Source organism: Panthera tigris, chromosome E1, assembly GCF_018350195.1.
Source record: "Panthera tigris isolate Pti1 chromosome E1, P.tigris_Pti1_mat1.1, whole genome shotgun sequence".
Classification (NCBI taxonomy): Eukaryota; Metazoa; Chordata; class Mammalia; order Carnivora; family Felidae; genus Panthera; species Panthera tigris.
Genome location: NC_056673.1, coordinates 9,806,640 through 9,828,544, shown reverse-complemented (window position 1 = coordinate 9,828,544; position 21,905 = coordinate 9,806,640). Strand labels below are relative to the sequence as shown.

The 21,905-nt window shown below is 44.9% G+C and overlaps 1 protein-coding gene across 11 annotated transcripts in view; it reads left to right on the top strand.

Annotated features, from left to right (window-relative positions):
- Positions 1-21,905, top strand: part of SPECC1 (sperm antigen with calponin homology and coiled-coil domains 1) — a 270,257-nt gene that overhangs the window by 217,627 nt on the left and 30,725 nt on the right. Inside the window, exon 13 of one of the 11 annotated variants that reach the window (XM_042966215.1) lies at positions 15,469-15,600. The exons of 9 other annotated variants lie outside the window; for them this stretch is intronic. In XM_042966215.1, coding sequence (XP_042822149.1) covers positions 15,469-15,591 — 123 coding nt within the window. In that variant the 3' untranslated portion in view covers positions 15,592-15,600. Of the gene's footprint in view, positions 1-15,468; positions 15,601-18,342; positions 18,469-21,905 lie in introns of those variants that run through there. One more of the 11 variants, XM_042966216.1, reaches the window with a different exon arrangement.

The window sequence follows — 21,905 nt, the reverse complement described above, 5'->3', positions numbered from 1 at the left end:
GTGGCTGTGCCTAGTCACGCTTCTTGGGAGGGACGAGGACTTTGCAGAGATTTACGGCTGAATTCCACACACGTATCAAGAGTGCGTCACAGGCCAGGTCCCTCAGTGAAGGGATGGCAGTGACCATCCTTAGCCGAGCTGAGGTCTTAGGGCTTCAGGACAGAGAGAGAAATGACAAAGGACGCTCCAGCACCCAGCTGGTTGACTTCAGGGCGTCCCCCCTCACGGTGTTCTCTGGGTATTGGTAGGGCCTCAGCGCTCCAACCGCCTTAGTGCTAGAAAGTCCCAGCTGGCCCACAGACACCATGGACAACAGCTTTCATAGTTAGATTTGGACTTGCCAGGGGCCCTGCTGTTTCAAACCCTACAAGGATAGACCTAATGATTCCAGAGCTTTCTGACAAACCAGATGAATCTACCCCACAAATAGGTAAAGAGGGAGAGAGAGAGAGAACAATGGGTTATTTATCTCAAGTCTCTTGAATTCATTTACTGCTTCAGTGAACATCCATTTTCTGATAACATATTCTATAGGTTGGTAAGTAAATGCTATTTCCTGTAAACTCTTTCATAAGCTTTGTTGCCAGAGTATGCTTCATAGTTAAAGGCTTGATTCCAGAGAGATTAAACCAGAAACTTCTGATGAATAGTTGAATAACCCCGGGAGCTCCTCACTCCTCAGGAAACTGAAGAAAATAACTTTTCTGACAGTAACAGAAACTCCATGGGTTTAAACTCAAATAAGACCTTTGCCCTTTCCAGACTAGTGTTTTTCTTCACAATGCGTCTGTAGTCACTGGTGTATAAATATCTTTGGACCACCTCTTCCTTATCTTTACTAAGACCATTTAAGTAACATAATTTAATAAGAAAATTAAGTTGTCGACAAGACTGTTTTTTCCCCGGGGCGCCTGGGTGGCTCAGTCGGTTAAGTGCTCGACTTTTGATTTCGGCTCAGGTCATGATCTCACAGTTCATGAGTTCAAGCCCCACCATGGCCTCCGTGCTGACAGTGCTGAGCCTGCTTGAGATGCTCTCTCTCTCAAAATAAATAAACTTTATTAAAAAAAAAAAAAAAAAAAAAGGAAGAGTGTTTTTTCCCCAAATCATCCCATTACATAACATTGTGATTCACATTCTATCTTTTCTAACCAAGAATGAGCAAAGTTTGAGGGGCTTCTCATGTCACTTCACAAGCACTGAGGCCAGGGGGTGAGACACAGAGCACCACCTGGGACCTGGTTGTGGCTGCAGGGGCAGGGGTAGTTAAGCCCTGGATACTGCTGTCACCTCAGGAGTCATGTGGCATCGGGCTGAGGCCAGCAGCTCAGGGGGAGGGAGGGGGCTCCCAGCAGTTTTGATCTGAGGCAGTTTCTAGGAGAGCATTGTGGGGACACTTCCAGCTATGACCTGAGACAGCCAGGTCAGTATCGATCAAGGGATGATCAGACTAGTTTTAGTCCAAGGTTGGGAGGCGTGGGGGTCACCAAACTCATTGATTCCTGTATGCATATTCTCAGCAACTGTATACCAAGCACCTGCTGGCTACTGCGTTCAGCGGCCAGGTCTAGACAGACAGCAAAGCGGGACCGACAGCGAAGAGAAGGGCCAGGGCTGGAGGGCACAAGGGTTGTGTGGAGCGGGACAGTGCGGGGTGACTGGGGGCACTCCAGATTCGGAAGGCCTGTCTGAGGAGGGGAGCGTACCTTCAGGCCAGAATGACAGGAAGAGCCAGCCCTGTGGAGACGACGCAGAAGGAATCTCAGGCGGGGGGAACAGTTAGCACAGGGGTGGGGGCAGAAGGCAGGCCCGTGCGAGGCTGGGTATGGTGGTGGGCAAGGTACAGCGTGGGTCGGGGCCAGCCTGGAGAGCGGGTCACGGGTTCATTTCAAACGGAAGTGGGGCTCTGGACGGGGACGGGAGTTTAGGCCCAAAAAGAGGGGATGGTAGCTTGGCCTTTGCCGTGCCCCGGGGAGCAGTGGTCACACCTCAAGTCATACACACCTTTGCCCTGGGTGTTCCCTTGCATTCCTCCCTGGTCCCCGAGGGAATTACAATGATGATCTCGTCTTCCCAGAGTTTTGAATACCTTCTCCGTATCACAGGCTCTGACAGCCTTCAATGCTGCATGCAGGTCCTTGAGCTCAATATCATGAACTCCCTGTAAGTTAGTTAATAAATCAATCAATCAATCAATCAATCAATCACTAACAGGCATAATAGTTACAAATAGCCAAAAATTATCTTAAATTTTTTTTAATTAAAAAAATTTTTTTTTAATTCATTTTTGAGAGACACACAGAGTGCAAGTGGGGAGGGGTAGAGAGAGAGGGAGACACAGAATCTGAAGCAGGCTCCAGGCTCTGAGCTGTCAGCACAGAGCCCGATGTGGGGCTCGAACTCATGAACCACGAGCTCATGACCTGAGCCAAAGTCAGATGCTCAACCGACTGAGCCACCCAGGCACCCCTACCTTAAAAATGTTTTAAAGTAAGTGTTGTTCAGTCTCACTTACAATCAAAGAAATACAAATTAAAGGAGATGCCATTTCTTGGCTTATCATATTGGAAGACTTTTTTTTTTTTTTAATTTTTTTTTTTTTTTTACATTTATTTATTTTTGAGAAACAGAGTGAGACAAAGCATGAGAGGGGGAGGGGCAGAGAGCGTACACACAGAATCTGAAGCAGGCTCCAGGCTCTGAGCAAGCGGTCAGCACAGAGCCTGATGCGGGGCTCGAACCCACAGACTGTGAGATCATGACCTGAGCCGAAGTCGGATGCTCAACCGACTGAGCCACCCAGGTGCCCCTGGAAGACTTTTTTTAAGTGATAAGCTCTACCACTGGTGGGAGGGTAGGTGAATGGTGCCTTTTGGGAGGAAAATGTAGCAATGTGTATCAGGAATCTCAAAATCAGTATGCCCTTTAACACAGAAGTTATGTTTCTAGGTATTTCTTGCAAGGAAGTGATTGTGGGTGCCTGTGAAAATATAATTTAAAACAAGTTTATTATAGTTTTATTTATTTAAAATCATTATAAAGGATGCCTGGGTGGCTCAGTTAGTTAAGCGTCCAACTCTGGATTTCGGCTCAGGTCATGATCTCATGGTTTGTGAGTTCGAGCCCTGTGTTGGGCTCTGCACTGACAGTGTAGAGCCTGCTTGGGATTCTGTCCCTCTCCCTCTCTCTCTGTTCCTCCCCCACTTGTGCTCTCTCTCTCTTATAATATATAAACTTTAAAAAAAATAATTTTGAAACAACTGGAAGTGATACAAATTTCTAACGAGATGAATCAATTAAATAGATTATAGTGTGTGTGTACAATGGAATATTATAAATCCTTTAAAATCATGCTTTGGGCAATATATTTAAAGGCACTGGAAAAAATATGCATGCTACATTAAGTAAAAAATCAGATTCTAAAAGTCTGTCTGGTATGATTCCAATTCTATCAAAAGAAATTTATACAAATGTTATATAAATGTTAACAGTGAGTATCTCTGGCTAAATACTAAAATTTATTCATGCTTTCCCGTAGTGTTTCGTTTTCTACAATGAGCATGTAAATTTTTAACAAAGATTTATTTTTAAGATTGTATCTTTTTAAAGAAAGAAGCCAGATGCAAAAAAAAACCCCTCATATGATTCTGTGTATATGAAATGTCCAGAGTAGGCAAATTCATAGAGTCAGAAAGCAGATTAGTGGCTGCCAGGGTTGCGGGGATGGGAATCGGGAGTGACTAGGCACAGGCTTCCTTTTGGGACTGATGAAAATGTTCCAGAATTAGATAGTAGTGGTTCTTACACAACCTCGTGAATATACTAAAAGCTACTGAATTGGACATTTTCAAAAAGGTAACTTTATGGTATGCGAATTACATCTCAATAAAGCTATTATTTATTTATTTTTTTTAATTTTTTTTTAACGTTTATTTATTTTTGAGACAGAGAGAGACAGAGCATGAACGGGGGAGGGGCAGAGAGAGAGGGAGACACAGAATCGGAAGCAGGCTCCAGGCTCTGAGCCATCAGCCCAGAGCCCGACGCGGGGCTTGAACTCACGGACCGCGAGATCGTGACCTGAGCTGAAGTCGGATGCCCAACCGACTGCGCCACCCAGGCGCCCCTATTATTTATTTTTTAAGTGGCAATAAGAAAAGCTTGAGTGGGGCATCAGGGAGATGATTGGTAAGGAATAGGTAAGCGTACATAGGAAACTGGAATTTAAATTTTAGATCTGATCAAATATAACTTTAAAAAACCTACCCGTGGCGGGCGCCTGGGTGGCTCAGTCGGTTGAGCATCCGACTTTGGCTCAAGTCATGAGCTCGCAGTTCATGAGTTCGAGCCCCATGTTGGGCTCTGTGCTGACAGCTCAGAACCTGGAGCCTACTTTGGATTCTGTGTCTCCCTCTCTCTCTGCCCCTCCCCTGTTCATGCTGTCTCTCCATCTCTCTCAAAGATAAACATTCAAACAAACAAACAAACAAAAAACTACCGTGGGTGCCTGGGTGGCTCAGTCGGTTAAGCGTCCGACTTTGGCTCAGGTCATGATCTCATGGTTCATGAGTTTGAGCCCCTCGTGGGGCTCTGTGCTGACAGCTCAGAGCCTGGAACCTGCTTCCAATTCTGTGTCTCCTCTCTCTGCCCCTCCCCTACTCATGCTCTGTCTCTCTCTCCTTCAAAAATAAATAAACATTGAAAAAATATATTTAAAAAAACATATCCAAGTACTACCTTGTATATTAAAAATTAAAATAAAACAATACAGTAAAACACAGGGATGCAAGGTATTCATACTCTAGTTTTTATATGGGAGGTGGGACTCAGATATTCACTTTATTGTTATGATTCATAAACCCAATATATTCTTTGTATCAAACGTATATAATTTGGGGGTGAAAGTCTGAGGGAAAAGGCCATATGGTTTTATTATATTTATTATATTATATTTATTATTTATATATAATTAAACCAGATCCTTTCTGAGAAAAATTTTTAAGTGGAAGAACACCTGAGGAATTACAGCATAAAAAAATGAGCTGAGCTGAGAGGGGCCTGTAGGGTAGGGTTGGTTCCATTCACATCTCTCCCGTGTCATTTCAAAACCATGTGACAGTTAGCAAGTCAATGAAGAAAACAAAACACTGCACATCTTTTTTTTTTTTTAAGTTTATTTTATTTTGAGAGAGAGCGAGAGAGAGGGGAAGGGACAGAGAGAGAGAGAGAGAGAGAGAGAGAGAATCCCAAGCAGGCTCTGTCTGCACTGTCAGCACAGAGCCTGATGTGGACTCAAACCCATGAACCATGCTTAGGCTTCTCTCTCTCTCTTCTCTCTCTGCCCCCCACCAAACAAATAAATTAATTTTTAAAAAGTAAAGTGAACATTTTGTATCATCAGAGCTTTTGCCATTTGAGGTAGTAATAATGTAGGTCTGATCCTGTAATACCAGATTTAAGCTTCAAACTCAGATTGGTGTGATGTCAACAACGACCGAGGGGCCAAATCTAGCCCACCACATGTTGGGGTTTTTTTTGTTTTTTTTTTAACGTTTATTTATTTTTGAGACAGAGAGAGACAGAGCATGAACAGGGGAGGGGCAGAGAGAGAAGGAGACACAGAATCGGAAGCAGGCTCCAGGCTCTGAGCCATCAGCCCAGAGCCCGACTCGGGGCTTGAACTCACGAACCGTGAGATCATGACCTGAGCCGAAGTCGGACGCTTAACAGACTGAGCCACCCAGGCGCCCCACCACCACATGTTTTTATAAGTAAAGTTTTATTGGAACACAGTCACAGCCATTCATTTACATATTGCCCATAATCCCTTTTGTGCTAAACTGCAGAGTTGAGTAGTTACAGTAGAGCCCTTTTGGCTGTATGACATAGTAATCAAAATTATTTACTATCTGGCCCTTTACAGAAGTTGGCTAACCCCTTCCTTAGCGACAGAGGTACACAAGTATCTTCTGTTATTGAACACGTGTTTGGTTCTTGCATTTCAGATGGCAAGAAGCAAGTGTTAGATAACGAGAGACTTACTTGAGAACTTAATCTGAATGTGTGCAGTTTCCAAATTTGTATCACGAGAGTTCAGCTAGTGAGGGATATAGCTGTGGGATCGTGAAGGCACAGATATCTTTGAACCTGTTTTTAACCCATGAGCTAGGAGCTATATGTTTTTCTCTGTTGGAGAAAAAAGCAATCTCTGTGTTGTCTAAAACAAATCTCATTTTGCATCTGGAGAGAACACCCACATTGCCGGCAACTTCTGTTTTTCTGTCTCTGAGTTCCCACAGACAAGCGCTAACATATGCTTATCCAATAGCAAGCAGCCTGTGAAATAATCAGGCCATTTGGAGCTCTGTTTGTTGTTTTCTTTTTTGAGATAGGTCTCTTGAGGGCTACATGCGCAATTCAAAGAACGTTACAATGCTTTGATTTATTTATTGTCATCAAAGTGGTTCTTTTCCTGACTTCATTATAAAGATAGATTCTCCATGGAAGACGAATGTCATTATTGGCCTCTACTCTTTTGACGGCCTTTTTTCACCCAGTGTCTCTGCTTATGCAGCTGTTTATGAGACATGGTGATTTGTGAGGACGTTTTAAAGGGCATCAGGCATTGTCTTACAACCTGAGGCAACAGTAGAATCTGTGTGAATAATGAAGATGAAAGAAAGGCTTTATTTCCCAGGTTGTGATGGACATACATTCAACTCCCAGCAATCCATATTTCCCGGGGTTTTATCTCATGAGCCAGCATGGCTGGAAGCTCCCCTTTCTACTCTCATTTGTGTGTGCATGCAGATATAGGAAATCTTAAGTAATAAAAACTGTTTTCTGAGCAAAACCCTAAAGGGTGTTGTACAGATACCGTGAGATTGTTCGCACAGCAGATGGGGAGGGACTTGTTCCACCTTCATTGACAGGGATAACAGAGAAGCAGCCGTGATCACTGCTGACTGGTCCAAGGGAGGGCACCCAACCTAACCTAGGCCAGTCAGCCTGTCCCCAGGAGTTTGGAATAGAACTAAGAGGAAGATTACTCTACGAACTCCATGTCGTCAGCCGCCATGTTTTTACCTCTGTGCAGAGAAGAGCCAATGTAACAGGCCTGCCGTGGCTGTGCCTGCAAAGGCTGCTTACGAGGTTGGCCGTTAATTTGCGTCTGGTAACTTGGATTTTGGGAGACTTCTCACCGTTCCCAGAACTGATAAGAGAGGCTCAGAAACCACTGTGGTTTCTGCCCAGCACCTGCCTTCCTGCGGGGAGTCTGGAGTTGTTGTTGTGTGCTAGGCAGAGGGCGCCCATGTGACCAGCCCCCAGTGAAAACCCTGAGTCTCCAGTGAGCCTCCTTGGTGGACAGCACCTCCTGTGTGTTGTCACAAGTCATTGCGGGGGGAGTTAAGCATGTCCTGTGACTCCACCGGAAGAGGACTCTTGAAAGCTGGCACCTCGTTTCCTCCAGACTTCGCCTCACGTGGCTTTTACCTTTGCTGATTTCGCTTTGTATCCTTCCGTGGCAATAAATCCATGCATGGTAGTAAATCTGTGAATGGCCTGGGAATGTGGCTACATCCTGATTGCTCTGAGTCCCCCTGCCAGTCACTGAACCTGACCTGGAGGTGGTCTTGGAGACCCCTCCCACAGCCACACTGACCAGGAAAGAAGTGGAGGAAGCCTTGTAGAGACAGAATTTAATAAATGCATGGGGAGAATGCCAGGTAGTAGAACAGAGATGTGGCACCTTCCAGGCTCCTGATTCCAGGTGCCTGTCAAGGCTCAGTGGCATCCTTTCAGATATCCTTAGTTTCTGTGAAACCTTAAAATCCTTAGAACAGATTTCCGCTTTTCTTAAATTAGTTCCGGTTGGACTTTGTTGCTTAAGGATCAAAAGGATTATACCTGATCATACAAAGGATCGTACAAAAGAATCATAACTGATCTCTTTTACTTGGGTATTTTCTGAATATTTGCACTAAGCATTTATTCCTTTTATTATTAGAAATAAATGGTGTTATTTGGTTTATTCCTTACATGTATCTTTTCAATTAAAAAAAACGAATGCTAATTCTTGGGGGGGGAATTAAATGTTATATTGTGTATAAATAGTGACGTAATTCCTACCCTGTTGTTCAACTCTGCTCTTTTAAAAGTATCATTTTTAATAACAGGTTGATATTTTTCTTTAAATCGAGGTTTCTCAGCCTTGGTACTTTTGATATTTTAGGCCAGATAATTCTTTGTTGTGGGGGCTGTCCTGTGCATTGTAGGATTTTAGCTGTATCCTTGGTCTCTACCCACTAGATGCCATTGTACTCTCCTGGCTGAGACAATCAAAAAGGTCACCAGGTATTGACAAATGTCCCCCACCAGGGGAGGGAGGGGAAGGATCGTCTCTGGTTGAGAACCACTGCCTTGAATATACAAATACATGTATTGAAACTTTATAAAAAATAGAATCATACGTTGATATGTGATGAGTGCTTCCAGTTTATATGTTGTGGTCATCCTTCTGTTAGCACATATACAGCTATTTTATTACTTGTAGCACCTGCATGGATTTTCTTTATATGCATAAGCAATACTTTATCTAGTGTCCTGTTGATAGACCTTAAAGTTCCTTGCCACATTATCGATCTGAATTTCCATCTGAATCCATTCCAGGTGCTTTATTTGTTTTTCGACTTTTTAATGTTTATTTATTTTTGAGAGAGAGACAGTATGAGCAGGGAAGGAGCAGAGAGAGAAGGAGACACAGAATCCGAAGCAGGCTCCAGGCTCTGAGCTGTCAGCACAGAGCCCAAAGCGGGGCTTCGAACTCCCCAACTGTGAGATCGTGACCTGGGCCGAAGTCAGATGCTTAACCGACTGAGCCGCCCAGGTGCCCCACTCCAGCTATTTTAAACAGAAAAATGTATTCGGTAAGGGTAGACAGCTCACAGAAGTCTTAGGAGTTTTAAAGAAACGTACGCTAGGCTGGAATTCTAGGGATAACTCCTGAAGTCTCCACGTCAGATCTGGCCTGCCAAGGAGACTGCATTCATCATCAGGAAGGTGTAGAATCAGGAATCTGTTCCCTGACTTATTCACTCCAGGATCAAGCCACCTCTCCTATAGTCTGGAAAAGTGAACTGGGTGCCCCGACCTCGCCTCCTTCCCCATGTGACTCACTTACAGGTCCATTTCGTGCAAGCGCTTGGGATTGTCAGAACCTAAATCACGTCCGGAACACTGGCTGCAGGAGTGTCTTGGAAATACACTTTTCAGGGGCCCCTGGGTGGCTCAGTTGGTTAAGCGTCCAACTTCAGCTCAGGTCATGATCTCACAGTTCGTGAGTTCGAGCCCCGCATCTGGCTCTGTGCTGACAGCTCGGAGCCTGGAGCCTGCTTCGGATTCTGTGTCTCCCTCTCTTTCTGCCCCTCCCCACTCATGCTCTGTCTCTCTGTCTGAAAAATAAATAAAACATTAAAAGAAAGAAAAAGAAAGAGAGAGAAAGGCACTTTTCAGCTTTCTGGCTTCTACACAGGGTTTAGAAGATTGTCGATCAAAGCAGTCCATAATGTCTGTCCTGTCACCCATCCTTAGAAATAGTACCACGAGGACATCAGTGAAAACGGGGAGGTAAGGAAATCCAAGACTCCCTCCCTCTACAAATGCAATAAATCAGGTGGCAAAAAAACCCCGTCAGAACCAGCCTTTTCATAACCCTGGGATGTAGTCAAAAACTTGTAACAGCCAAGGGATCGCCTAATGAAAGGGGGGAAAAAAAAACTACAGAGACTCTGTAAGAGAGCTCTGTGCCCTTTTAACTTCCTGTTACCACCCTCTGCCTTGTGGCTCCGCAGTAGCCTTGCATATGGTGGCCAGCGTCTTCCCGTCTTCCAGGAACTGCCAGTGGTGTTTGGCCCTGTCTGATGGTTCCCTAAAGGATCAGCTCCAGGGTTTGCCTTTGTTTTGCCTGCACAGGAGCTTCCCCCGGGCAGAGGTGGCTTCCCAGGCAGCATTTTCCAAGAGCATTTAAAAGATCAGGTATTAGCTGCTGCCTCCTGAGTAACCGGGAGCGGTTGGGACCAGTGAAGACAGACGGAAAAGCCTGAGAAGAGAGTAGGGGAAGGGAGGTACGTGGGGGAAGAGGGCAGTGAAAAGTACTCACGCATTCCCCAGAATCTAGAAGGACCCAGAAAAGACCTGACGAGTCCCAAAGCTCCGACCCCAGGCTCCACGCAAACAGGAAGGGAAGGCAAAGGCAGAGTTGTGAGCCTCTGAAAGAGTGTCCGTCACCGAGCCAGGCTGCAAAGGCTGCGAGAGGTTTTCTCCCAGGCCAGGAATGAAATCTGTCGCATCGTTAGCCAGTCACTAAACTAGCAAAGCAGAGACTTCGGTGGCCACCCTTGACAAAGAACCCAGACTTTCCAAAATTAGTTCAGAAGAGTCACCAAACAAACACCAGCGCAGACTAACAGTAAACCCTGTGGAGGGAAGAGAGACTGGCTTCTAGAGTCGTCCCATTGGAATACCCAAAATGCCAGTTTTCAACAAAGAAGTTACAGGTATGCCGAGAAACAAAGTTTTGGCCCACTCATAAGGGAAAAAAAAAAAAGTGGGAACTGTCCCTGAGGAGGCCCAGACACTGGACCTCCCGGATGAAGACTTGAAACGAACGGTCTTAAATGTGCTCAGGATGCTCACGGGGGACCACGGTCAAGAACTACAGGAAGTCAGAAACAGGATCTATGAACAAAGTGATCCATGAACTCCAGAAGCTTGTAGAACTTCTGGTTGTCCTCAGCGTTCAAACATTTCAGGGTGATATGCCTCGATGTGGGTCTTTCTTTTTTTCCACCATGCTGAGTACTCCTTGTACCCTTTCAATAAGATAATTCATGTTCTTATTTTCCTGAATTATTTTTTGTGGTAATTTTCTTCCTTTTCTACTTTCTTCTCCTGGTATTCCTCCTAGCCTGGTCTCCTAGTTATCATATCTCTTTTCACCTTTCTTCCATCTCTTTGTTTCACAGGTTACTGAGGGACTTCTTAATATAATGTCCTAAAATCTCTCAAATGTTTCATTTGTGCATTGTATTTTTTTTGCATCATTTCAACTGTTAAAACCTTTAACTGTGTAAAATACACATAAGATTTACCATCTTAACCATTTTTTAGAAAATGTTTACTCATTTTTGAGAGGGGGGGGGGATCGAGGATCCAAACCGGGCTCTACACTGACAGAGGTGAACCCCGGGCTCAAACTCACGAACCCCGAGATCATGATCTGAGCTGAAGTCGGATGCTTAACTGACCGAGCCACCCAGGCGCCCCTCAGAGCTCTTTATACATTAAAATATTAACCTTTATCTGTCACAGGGAACCCCAGATCATCGTTTTTAAACATTTAAATCTTTTTTCTTTTGAAGCTTGTGTTTGTTTTACTAGGTAGCACTGTAACTTTTTTTCTAAGTGGATGGCCATTTGGCTTAGCATCTTTTTTATTTTTTTATTTAAATTCAAGTTAGTTAACATACAGTGTAGTCTTGCCTTCAGGAATAGATCCCTGTGATTCATCTCTTACGTATGACACCCTGTGCTCATCCCGAAAAGTGCCCTTCTGAATTCGCTCACCCATTTAACCCCTCCCCCCACCCACATCCCCTCCAGCAGCCCTCAGTTTGTTCTCTGTATTTAAGTGTCTCTTATAGTTTGCCTCCCTCTCTGTTTTTATCTTATTTTTCCTTCTCTCCCCTTATGTTCATCTGTTGAATTTCTCAAATTCCACATATGAGTGAAATTATATGGTATCTGTCTTTCTCTGACTTCTTTGGCTTAGCATAATACCCTCCAGTTCCATCCACATTGTTGCAAATTCTTTTATTTTTTTAAATTTTTTTAATGTTTATTTATCGTTGAGAGAGAGAGCGTGCAAGCAGGGGAAGGGCAGAGAAAGAGGGAGACACAGAATCTGAAGCAGGCTCCAGGCTCTGAGCTGTCAGCACAGAGCCCGACTCAGGGCTCCAACTCACGAAAGGTAAGATTATGTATGACCTGAGCCAAAGTTGGATGCTTAACCGACTAAGCCACCAAGGCACCCCCCCCCTTTTTTTTTTTAATTTTTTAAAATTAAGATGTTGGATATTCTTGTCTTATTTTCCATTCACAATAGTATTGCACCTTTAAATATATTTTTGCATTGTTACCTAATAAATACTCTCTCAGCTAAAGGGAGCTTAGTTCTGTTGTGAGTTTACTGAGTTGTTTTTTTTTTTACTTAGTTTTTTTTAACATTTATTCATTTTTAAGAGTGAGGGAGACAGAGCATGAGTGGAGGAGGGGCAGAGAGAATGGGAGAATCAGAAGTAGGCTCCAGGCTCTGAGCTGTCAGCACAGAGCCCGATGGGGGCCGATGGGGACTTGAACTCATGGATCGTGAGATCATGACCTGAGCTGAAGTTGGATACCTAACCGACTGAGCCACCCACGTGCCCCAGAGATTTTTTTTTTTTTAATCCAGAAATAGGTAAGAATTGCATCAAATCCCTTTTTGGCATTTGTTGAGCAATACATAAGGTGTTTTCTCTTTTAATCCACTTATATAATTAACATAAATATTATATTATGTAACAGATTTCCTAGTGGCGGAAACATTCCTATATTCCTGGGGCCAAAATTCCAACTTAGTTGTGGAATGTAGTGTATAATATGGTATATTACTCCTGGGGGAAATTGCTGCTTAATTATGGTCACTCATATTTTTTATATTCTGTTACTGATAAAGGGACTTTTGGCTTGTTGTTGCCTGGCTTAACTATAAATGAAGTTTTATGTTAATCAGATCTGGTTTTTTGTTAAGATGTTAGTGAGCACTAAAACCGTGTACATGGCCAAAAAATGCAGTGGGTATTTTTCTGCCTTCTCCAGTAGGGTTGGTGACAATTTTCAGCCAGAAGGAACTGGAATATACTCTGGAGTATAGGACAGATCCACACAAGACTCTGACATTCCTTCTGACAAATGAGAACCCAGGGTGTTCTGAAATTTTGTTGGGTCCAAGTTGGGGAAACCTCTCGTTTAGAAGTTGCAAGTCTAGGGGCGCTTGGGTGGCTCAGTCGGTTCAGTGTCCCGACTTCAGCTCAGGTCATCATCTCTAGGCTCGTGGGTTTGAGCTCCGCATCACCTGAGAGCCTGGACCTGGTGGGATTGTGTGTCTCCCTCTCTCTCTCTGCTTCTCCCCCACTTGCACTCTTCCTCAAAAACCAAATAAACATTAAAAGAAAATTTTTAAAAAGAAGTTGCAAGTCTCATGTTCCCCGAAAGCGGAGGCCTAGGTTTTTCCCTGGGACTGAATGCTCTTTCCCTTTGGTAAAAGCCCTCCATGAGGACCTTTTCGTCGCACCAATAAACGTAGAGTCTCCCTACGTGATCTGAGGGGGACCTTGTAAATGGGCTGGAGCTGTGGGCACTGGAGACTATCCTTCACTGTCCAGCACTGATTTGTTGAATTCTAAATGAGCTGTGCTCTTACTCCGATTATAGTTTTTGTCAAAATCTTTGACTTCTAAGAGCTCTTACATTAGATACTTGGATACCAGACTAAGGGTTCATCACTCTTGTATCTTTTTTTTTTTTTTTTTACTCTTGTATCTTCTTAATCTGTTTATGTTTTATTTCGGTTAAACCTTCTGACCTAAAGGTTTTCAATTTATGGTAATCATATACTGTTCCCGTTTCTGCTCAGTTTTTATTTGCCTGGTGTCTTGTAATTCCTTTGTTGTCGATCTTTCTTATCCACATGCTTTAAGTGTATTTCTTAGTGTAGCTTTATACGTAATTTGAAAATTCCTCTAATAGAGACATTTAGCCCATTCTCCTTTTCTTGTGGCTTACTAGTATGTATTTATTCTCATTCTTGTTACCTTACGTTTTCAGTATACTTTTCCTACTGGATTTCTTTCTCCCGATTTCCAGTCACCTAGCCACGTGTGTCCTAAGGTGTGAGGGTCGAAAAGGTGGAAAAAGGCCTGAGAATCTGAGTAGCTTATTCTGGTAATCATGTGAAAATTAAAGCTAAGGGGCGCTTGGGTGGCTCAGTTGGGTGAGCGTCTGACTTTGGCTCAAGTCATGATCTCACAGTTCATGAGTTCGAGCCCCACGTCGGGCTCTGTGCTGACAGCTCGGAGCCTGGAGCCTGCTTCAGATTCTGTGTCTCCCTCTCTCTCTGCCCCTCCCCCCACCCATGCTCTGTCTGTCTCTCTCTGTCAAAAATAAACAAACATTAAAAAAAATTTTTTTTTAGAAAGCTGGGGTGAGGAGAGAGCCCACCTGACAGTGTCAGATTTCCTGTCACATAAGCACCAGTTCGGGCCGTGCGGCTTCCGCAAGATGGGCAGAGCCCCCTCTCCCACAGCACTGGGGTTCCCTGGGACAAAATGATGGTGACAGCACAGCCAAGCAGAACCACCAAACAGGGATTTGAAGGAATACCTGGGAACTTTTCACTCACACTGGGCTCGTTACCTAGCAATTCGCTAAGTAGAACAGGATAGTTCTGAAAGTACTCTTTAATTACAGGGGGAAGATTCACTGTTGTCCAATGGAATCCACTTAGCTGCTTTTATTGGTGTTTGTGGGAAGATGGGCAGTGAGCGATCTGTCCCCTCTGTTCTTTTGTCATTCCTGTCATCCTTGACCTCTTTTTGGGGTAAAATACGCATCACAGGAAATTTGCCATTTTAACCATTTTTAAGTGGCCGTGGCGCGTTGGACGTTGTCATGCAGCCATTGTCACCGTCCATCCACAGAACTTGTTCATCTTCCCCAGCTGAATCCCTGCACAATTAAATACGAATTCCCCATCCCCCAGCCCCTGGTAAGCTCTGTTCTACTTTCTGTCTCCGTGCGTTTGCCCACGAGCGGTACCTCACAGGCGCGCAGTCATCCAGCCTCTGTTCTTCTGGGTCTGAAATTAATATTTCACCTTACATAATGCCCTCGAGGTTCATCTGTGTTGTAACCTAGGTCATTCATCCTGCGTTTGCATCCATCCATCTTCCTCGTGGGTGAACTCACAGCAGGGGTACATCAGTCTCCCAGAATCACAGCTCTGGGAGACCCTTACCACCCTTTAATGGCCCTGCAGCTGACTGAATGAGACCCATGTGTGTGGGAGGATTGGCCTTTTCTTTTTTTTATATGTGTATTTTTATTTTTATTTTTATTTTTATGTTTACAGTGTATTTATTTGTGAGAGAAAGAGCAGGGGCAGAGAGAATGAGAGAGAGAATATCCCAAGCAGGCTCTGCATTGTCAGCCCAGAGCCCAATGCAGGGCTCGAACTCATGAACCATGAGATCATGACCTGAGCCGACACCAAGGGTTGGATGCTTAACTGACTGAGCCACCCAGGTGCCCCAGGATCAGCCTGAATCAACGTGAATATTTAGCTGTTTTGTTTTCCCTCCCTTTTCTCAGACGTCTGGAATGTCGTCCACCCCATCCCCCATACCAGAAACCGGGAGTTTAAATCCTCTGTGTCACTGGGGAAAAGGAAAGAGCGTTTTGGTCACCAGGGGTTTGGGCTGCCGAGCTCTGTAAGTCAAAAAGGTCCGTGTTGAAGGACTAGAGACGGAGGGTAGGGGGGGTTGAGGGATGGTTGGAGTGGAGGCTGGGTGAGTGTGGGTCGGGAGGGAGAGCAGAGACCCACATGCCCGTGAGGGGAGTGGCCACTGCTCAGAGGCCTGGCTGCAGGGTGCACCCGGAAGCCCAAAAACCCAAGCGTAGGGCTCAGCTCGGCCACCCTGAAGGCTGAGAGACCCACATCCTGCCAGCTCCAACCTGCTGAATTCCTGTGAGATACAGGAGAGAATGAGGTGGGCTTTCAGAGACAGCATTACACTCCAGTGAAGCGCTCTTGACCGGAGTCAGCTGAGCCTTCTGGTTGTATAGGATCCTTTGAAGGAAACATCTGCAGTCAAACATTGCCAGCTCGCACATTTTTTTTAATTCAAATAGAAATGTTGGATGTCCTGCCGGCTTCAGAAAGTAAAAGTAAAAGCGTGATTTTCAAAATAAAATGTTGTAAGAATGTTTCCTCTAGGAGCGCCTGAGTGGCTCGGTGAGTTGAGCATCCGTCCGATTTGGGCTCGGGTCATGATCTTGTGGTTTGTGGGTTCGAGCCCCTTGTTAGGCTCTGTGCTGACAGCTAGGAGCCTGGAGCTCCGGATTCTGTGTCTCCCCAGCTCTCTGCCTCTCCTCCACTCAGCCCTGTCTGTTTCTCTCTCTCTCTCTCTCTCTCTCTCAAAAATGAATAAACATTAAAAAAAAAAAAAAGTTTCCTCCTGCTGTGGATTGAGGTTGATTTAAAGTGCCTTTGTCCCTTCTCCTCCCTGTGGATCGTTTGTCCTGCCCCAGGGCCTCTGCAGATCAAATACGCCAGCAGCTGGTGTTCTAGCCCAGCACCATCCAACACCAAAAGCCATTATCTTGCCATCATTAAGAGAGACGAGGCCTTGCTGTTTGCCGCTGTTCCAACTCTCGATCCCCCAGGACGGCATAGAAGTCTATTTAGATAATAACAGTCCCAAGCGAATCTGCACTGAGTATTTTTTCCGTTCTCTTATTTATGAAATGTTCAGCTGGGAAAAAGAAATAGTCTAGCCACAGAAGCTTATGATGTTTGGGGCTGAATTCAGTCTTTCTGGGAATAAGGAGTGAAGATTGTCTAGTATAAATTAAACTTGATCGTGGAACAGAATTCCTTAGAACAAATCGTTTAGTTATTATGTAATATTTTCTTCGTAAGCACATCCAAAAATACAGAAGTGCTGTTTCCCTTTTTTTAAAAAAAAAAAAAAAAAAAGTTCTTCCTTACTAAAAATACTCTGTTTGGAGTGCTAGGGCATCAGAGTGTGGACAAAATCATGTTGTTCTCCGGAACTTTGTGGACTCTGATGAATGTATAGGGACGTAGTCACTCACACGTTGTGAGGTGCAGGAAGCATAAAGTGGAAGGGTCTCTCTCAGAGCGATTGGGCAGAAGACCGGAAACAACTTAAAACAGACTGTCGTATCCATCCATATGACAGACCCATAAGGGATAGTCAATAGTGATGAAAAGCGAGCTCTTTACTGAGTAGTTACCATGAAGCAGACATTTTTATAAGTGCTTTCCGTGTTGTTTGTGTGTTTAACCTTGACTAGAATCCTGTAAGGTATTCCTTTTCCACATCCACTTTAAGGATACAGAAACTAAAACACAGAGAGCTTAAGTAATTGCGCACGGTCACACAGCTCCTCAGTGACGGGGCTCCGGGCTTCAGAATCCGATCTCCGTCTCTGCACTGTAACTGTTTCTACACGTGTCGTGAAAGGGCCTCTGTCTACAGGCTTTAGTAAGTGGGTACAGAATGGTGTGCGTCACATGCTACCCTTTGCATAAAAAGGGGGAAATACATATACACGTTTGTGTAAGTGCAGCCCAGTGCTGTCCGTGACGATAGAACTTTCTGTGACGGTGAGAAGGTTCTAGACCTGCACCGTCCAATACGGTAGTCACTGGCCAGCCACTTGTGGCTCTTGAGCAATTGAAAGGTGGCTAATGTGACTGAGACACTGAATTTTAAGTGTTATTCCATTTTGGGGCACCTGGGTGGCTCAGTCAGTTACGCTCGGCTCAGGTCGTCAGGACGGCTCAGGTTGTCAGGACGTCGGCTCAGGTCATGATCTGGCAGTTTGTGAGTTTGAGCCCTGCGTCGGGCTCTCTGCTGTCAGTGCAGAGACAGTGGATCCTCTGTCTGCCTCTCTCTGCCTCTCCGGCATGCTTGCTCTCCCTCTCTCTCTCTCTCCTTTCTCTCTCTCTCTCTCTCAAAAATAAACATTTTTTTAAAAAAAAAACCTTATTCAGTTTTAACCAATTTAGCCACATGTGACTCGTGGCTATTGTATTGGACAGTGCAAGATAGGATATTCACAGAAGGACACAAAAGGAGCTGGTAAGAAATCGTTTAGTCTTACAGCGTTCACTCTCTACCTTTATAAAAACCTTCCACAGAAAGCTTTGGCTGGAAGAGCAGGTCCCACGGCTGATGATCATTTCACAACCACTGTTAGGATCTAACCAGTTCGCTGGAAAGAGGAGGAAACTAGAAGCCAGAAAGTCATTTGTCGAAAGTCACAGTCACATAGCTGCTTTTGTGACAGAGAGAGAGAGCCAGGCCTAGGAGCCGGTCAGCGTTTGGATTTGTTCTTTTGAGTCATGCACGTTCTGGTTTGCCAGGGCTCCTTCAGTCTGAGTATCAGCTCAAAAAAACAGAAAACAAAACAGACCTGTGTCTCCTGTGTTCTCAGAACTCCGTGGGAGTCCTGTGTATGACCTGTTCACTCTCGGCAGCCCAGACCACATCAGGCCTCCTCCGCAGCCCAGACTCACCGCTTGCCTCGCCCTGCCTGCTCCACTGACTGTGGTGAACCATTCGGGACCAGGGACCACGCCTCATTATGTTTGTCTGTCTCTCAGCGCTTACACATAGCGGGGCTCGACGGACATTTGCTGGCTGTACTTACACACTTAAGAGCACCTTAAGAGTTGACCCATGAATGCGGGTGGTTCATAAGAAGGTCTTCTACCATTTCCTTGGCGAAATAAGCTAGATAAGCTCTCAGGTGGGAGAAGGATGGGCTTTCGAGTGCTAACAGAATACTGAGCCTGAAAAGTGGGTCATTGGGCCATTCTAGGATGAACGGAACCAGCAGCGCCACAATTACCACCTTTTTCAGAAAGAGTAAGCTAAAAGGACACGTGACGTTAATTAAGATGAGGTAATCGACTCAACCGAAAGGCAAGAGAGGAAAGGAGGGGAAGAAAACTCTAGAAAGGTGTTTCTCCGAAGATCTGGAACATGGTCTGGGCCTGGGGAATAGAACATGGCAGAGAATCGTTTGGGAACCAAGCTGAGGGGTCGAGAGAAGATCTGCTCACAGAAGTTGTGCAAGAACCCAAGTTCCCACACTGAGCCAGTGTATTTCATCTTCCTTTGACCGCGTTGGCCGTGGGACGCCAGCCCTGCTGGTTGAGCCGCTGGGTGGACCAGGAATGGAGTGTTGGCATGGGCACGGACCCAACGAGATGGCTGGCAGGACACTTGCAGTGAAACTCAACCAAGTGTCACCAGGCCCAGGGCAGAGAACCTCAAGAAGGAAACGTCATGGGGTGTTTGCTTAAATGAAGAAGGAGGAAGCAAAGCAGGAAGTAAGAAAGCTGTAGCTCCAGCCACTCTTCTGATCTCAACATCCTTTTGATTCTGCCTCCAGAGAGAGGTTGTGTGGTATCTACCTACGCATCGTTCTCTGAGGACTCGGCAGAGGATGTTTCTGCTGACGTTGTCCCTTGTAACTTACTCATTTGATCCTCACCCCGTAAAGCAAAGTGCAGTCCTTCCTAGACTTGCGGTTTTGATCTACTCTTTTCCAAGTCTCAAACCCTCAATTCCTTCCACAGGAATAAAGAGGGGGAAGAATCATTTAAAAAAGTAAACTGTTCCTCTAAATGTAATTCAGTTCCAAGTAAAATCCCACAGCATTTCTTTATTCTTGAATGTAAAATAACTAAAAACTCACCCAGAAGAATAAACGAGTAAGAACAGCCAAGAAAGTTTTGAGAGAGTAATGATGAAGGCATGGTTGCCCAACCTGATTAGAAGTGGTCCCGGCTTCATAACCCATTTTCAGCCATCATAGGTATTCCGGAACAGATAACACAAACAGTGGAAACAGACCTGAATGTGGAACAGACCCATGTTTAAGAGTATAAAAGAGGGGCGCCTGGGTGGCCCAGTCGGTTAAGCATCCGACTTCAGCCCGGGTCATGATCTCACGATCCTTGAGTTCAAGCCCCGCGTCGGGCTCTGTGCTGACAGCTCAGAGCCTGGAGCCTGCTTCGGATTCTGTGTCTCCCTCTCTCTCTGCCCTCCCTAGCTCTTGCTCTCTCTCTCTCTCTGTCTGTCAAAAATAAATAAACTTTAAAAAAAAAAGTATAAAAGATATTTAGTTGACTACCTGGAGTGGGGTCACATTTTTTAAATCTTAAAGGCAAGCAAAAGCTTTCACCCTTGATTTGGGAGATGATTAGCCATCTAAAAGAGAGTAAGTGATTAAAGCAATAATATGAACAGGATCAGAAGAGCAAAGGAGTTCCAAGGAACCCCCAAAGTTATTTGCTTAAGGAACGGAAGGTTGGTTTCCATTCTGCCCTTTGCAACAGTTTTAAAAGAAGTAACGAACGTCAGATGTCCTGAGTTATCTACAGCTATGTAACTACCCCCCCAAATTTGGTGGATTAAAATACAACAGTGTTCATGTTGTTCCTGTGTCTGCAGTTTAGGCCTGACCCCTCCCTGCTGCAGCATGTCTAGGGCCTCTGCCCTTAGCCTGGGCTTCTACCCACTACAGGAGCCTCAGGACTCCTGGAGAGAGTGTTCTGAGAGTCCTCAGAAAAACTTCAAGGCTTCTTGTGTCCTAGCCTTGCAGATCCCACCTTGCACTTCCTCTGCATTCAAGCAAATTATTAAGATTCAAGAGGAGAAGAATTAGACCTCACCTCTCAGTTGGAAGATTTCAGGGAATCGGTAGCTGCTTTTCGTCTATCACATAAAGAGAAACTTAAGGTCGCTACACTGCCTTTCTAGCAAGTTTTTTTTTTTTTAATGTTTATTTATTTATTTATTTTAAATGTTTTGTTTATCTTTGAGACAGAGAGAGACAGAGCATGCACAGGGGAAGGGCAGAGAGAGAGAGGGAGACACAGAATCCGAAGCAGGCTCCAGGCTCCGAGCTGTCAGCACAGAGCCCCACACGGGGCTCTAACACATGGACCGTGAGATCGTGACCTGAGCCGAAGTCGGACGCTTAACCGACTGAGCCACCCAGGTGCCCCTAATGTTTATTTATTTATTTATTTATTTATTTATTTATTTATTTTTTAATTTTTTTTTTAACGTTGTATTTATTTTTGAGACAGAGAGAGACAGAGCATGAACGGGGGAGGGGCAGAGAGAGAGGGAGACAAAGAATCGGAAGCAGGCTCCAGGCTCTGAGCCATCAGCTCAGAGCCCGACGCGGGGCTCAAACTCACGGACCGCGAGATCGTGACCTGAGCCGAAGTCGGACGCTTAACCGACTGAGCCACCCAGGTGCCCCAGTTTATTTATTTTTGAGAGAGAGAGACAGAGCACGAGCAGGCGAGGGGCAGAAAGAGAGAGAGGGAGACACAGCATCCGAAGCAGGCTCCAGGCTCCGAGCTGTCCTCTCAGAGTCCGACGCAGGGCTTGGACTCACAAGCTATGTGATTATGACCTGAGCAGAAGTCAGATGCTTAACCGACTGAGTCATCCAGGCACCCCTCTAGCAAGTTCTTAATTGCATCTTCCTTCCTTCATCTACACAGCCAACATTTTGGGGGAAAAACAATTTCTTCTGGATCCGTTCAGCATAGAAACATACAGTTATTAGCAGTCTTATTATTCACTCACTACCTTGGAATTGGCATTGGCCTATTTTGTCTATAAGTGATGTCATTAATATTTTTAATAACGTATTATTTTTCTTAACTGCAAAAGTAATACACGGTCACTGTAGAAAAATTGGAAAACACAAAAAGAAGATGAGGAATTAAGCTAGATGTCATCCCACTTAATTTGGCCTATTGAAATCTTTTTTGGATTTTGACTCTCCATTTGTTACTTCCTGTCCTCCCAGATTACCTCAGTGCCAGTGACCATGGAGGAAAGCGTAGGACCAGTCCTGTAGATTGACATTTGACACTGATAACTAGTGAGAAACATCGAGTATCTAGAACAAATCGCATATAGCAGACCCATCAAAACCCAGAACATCGGGGCTTCTGGGTGGCTCAG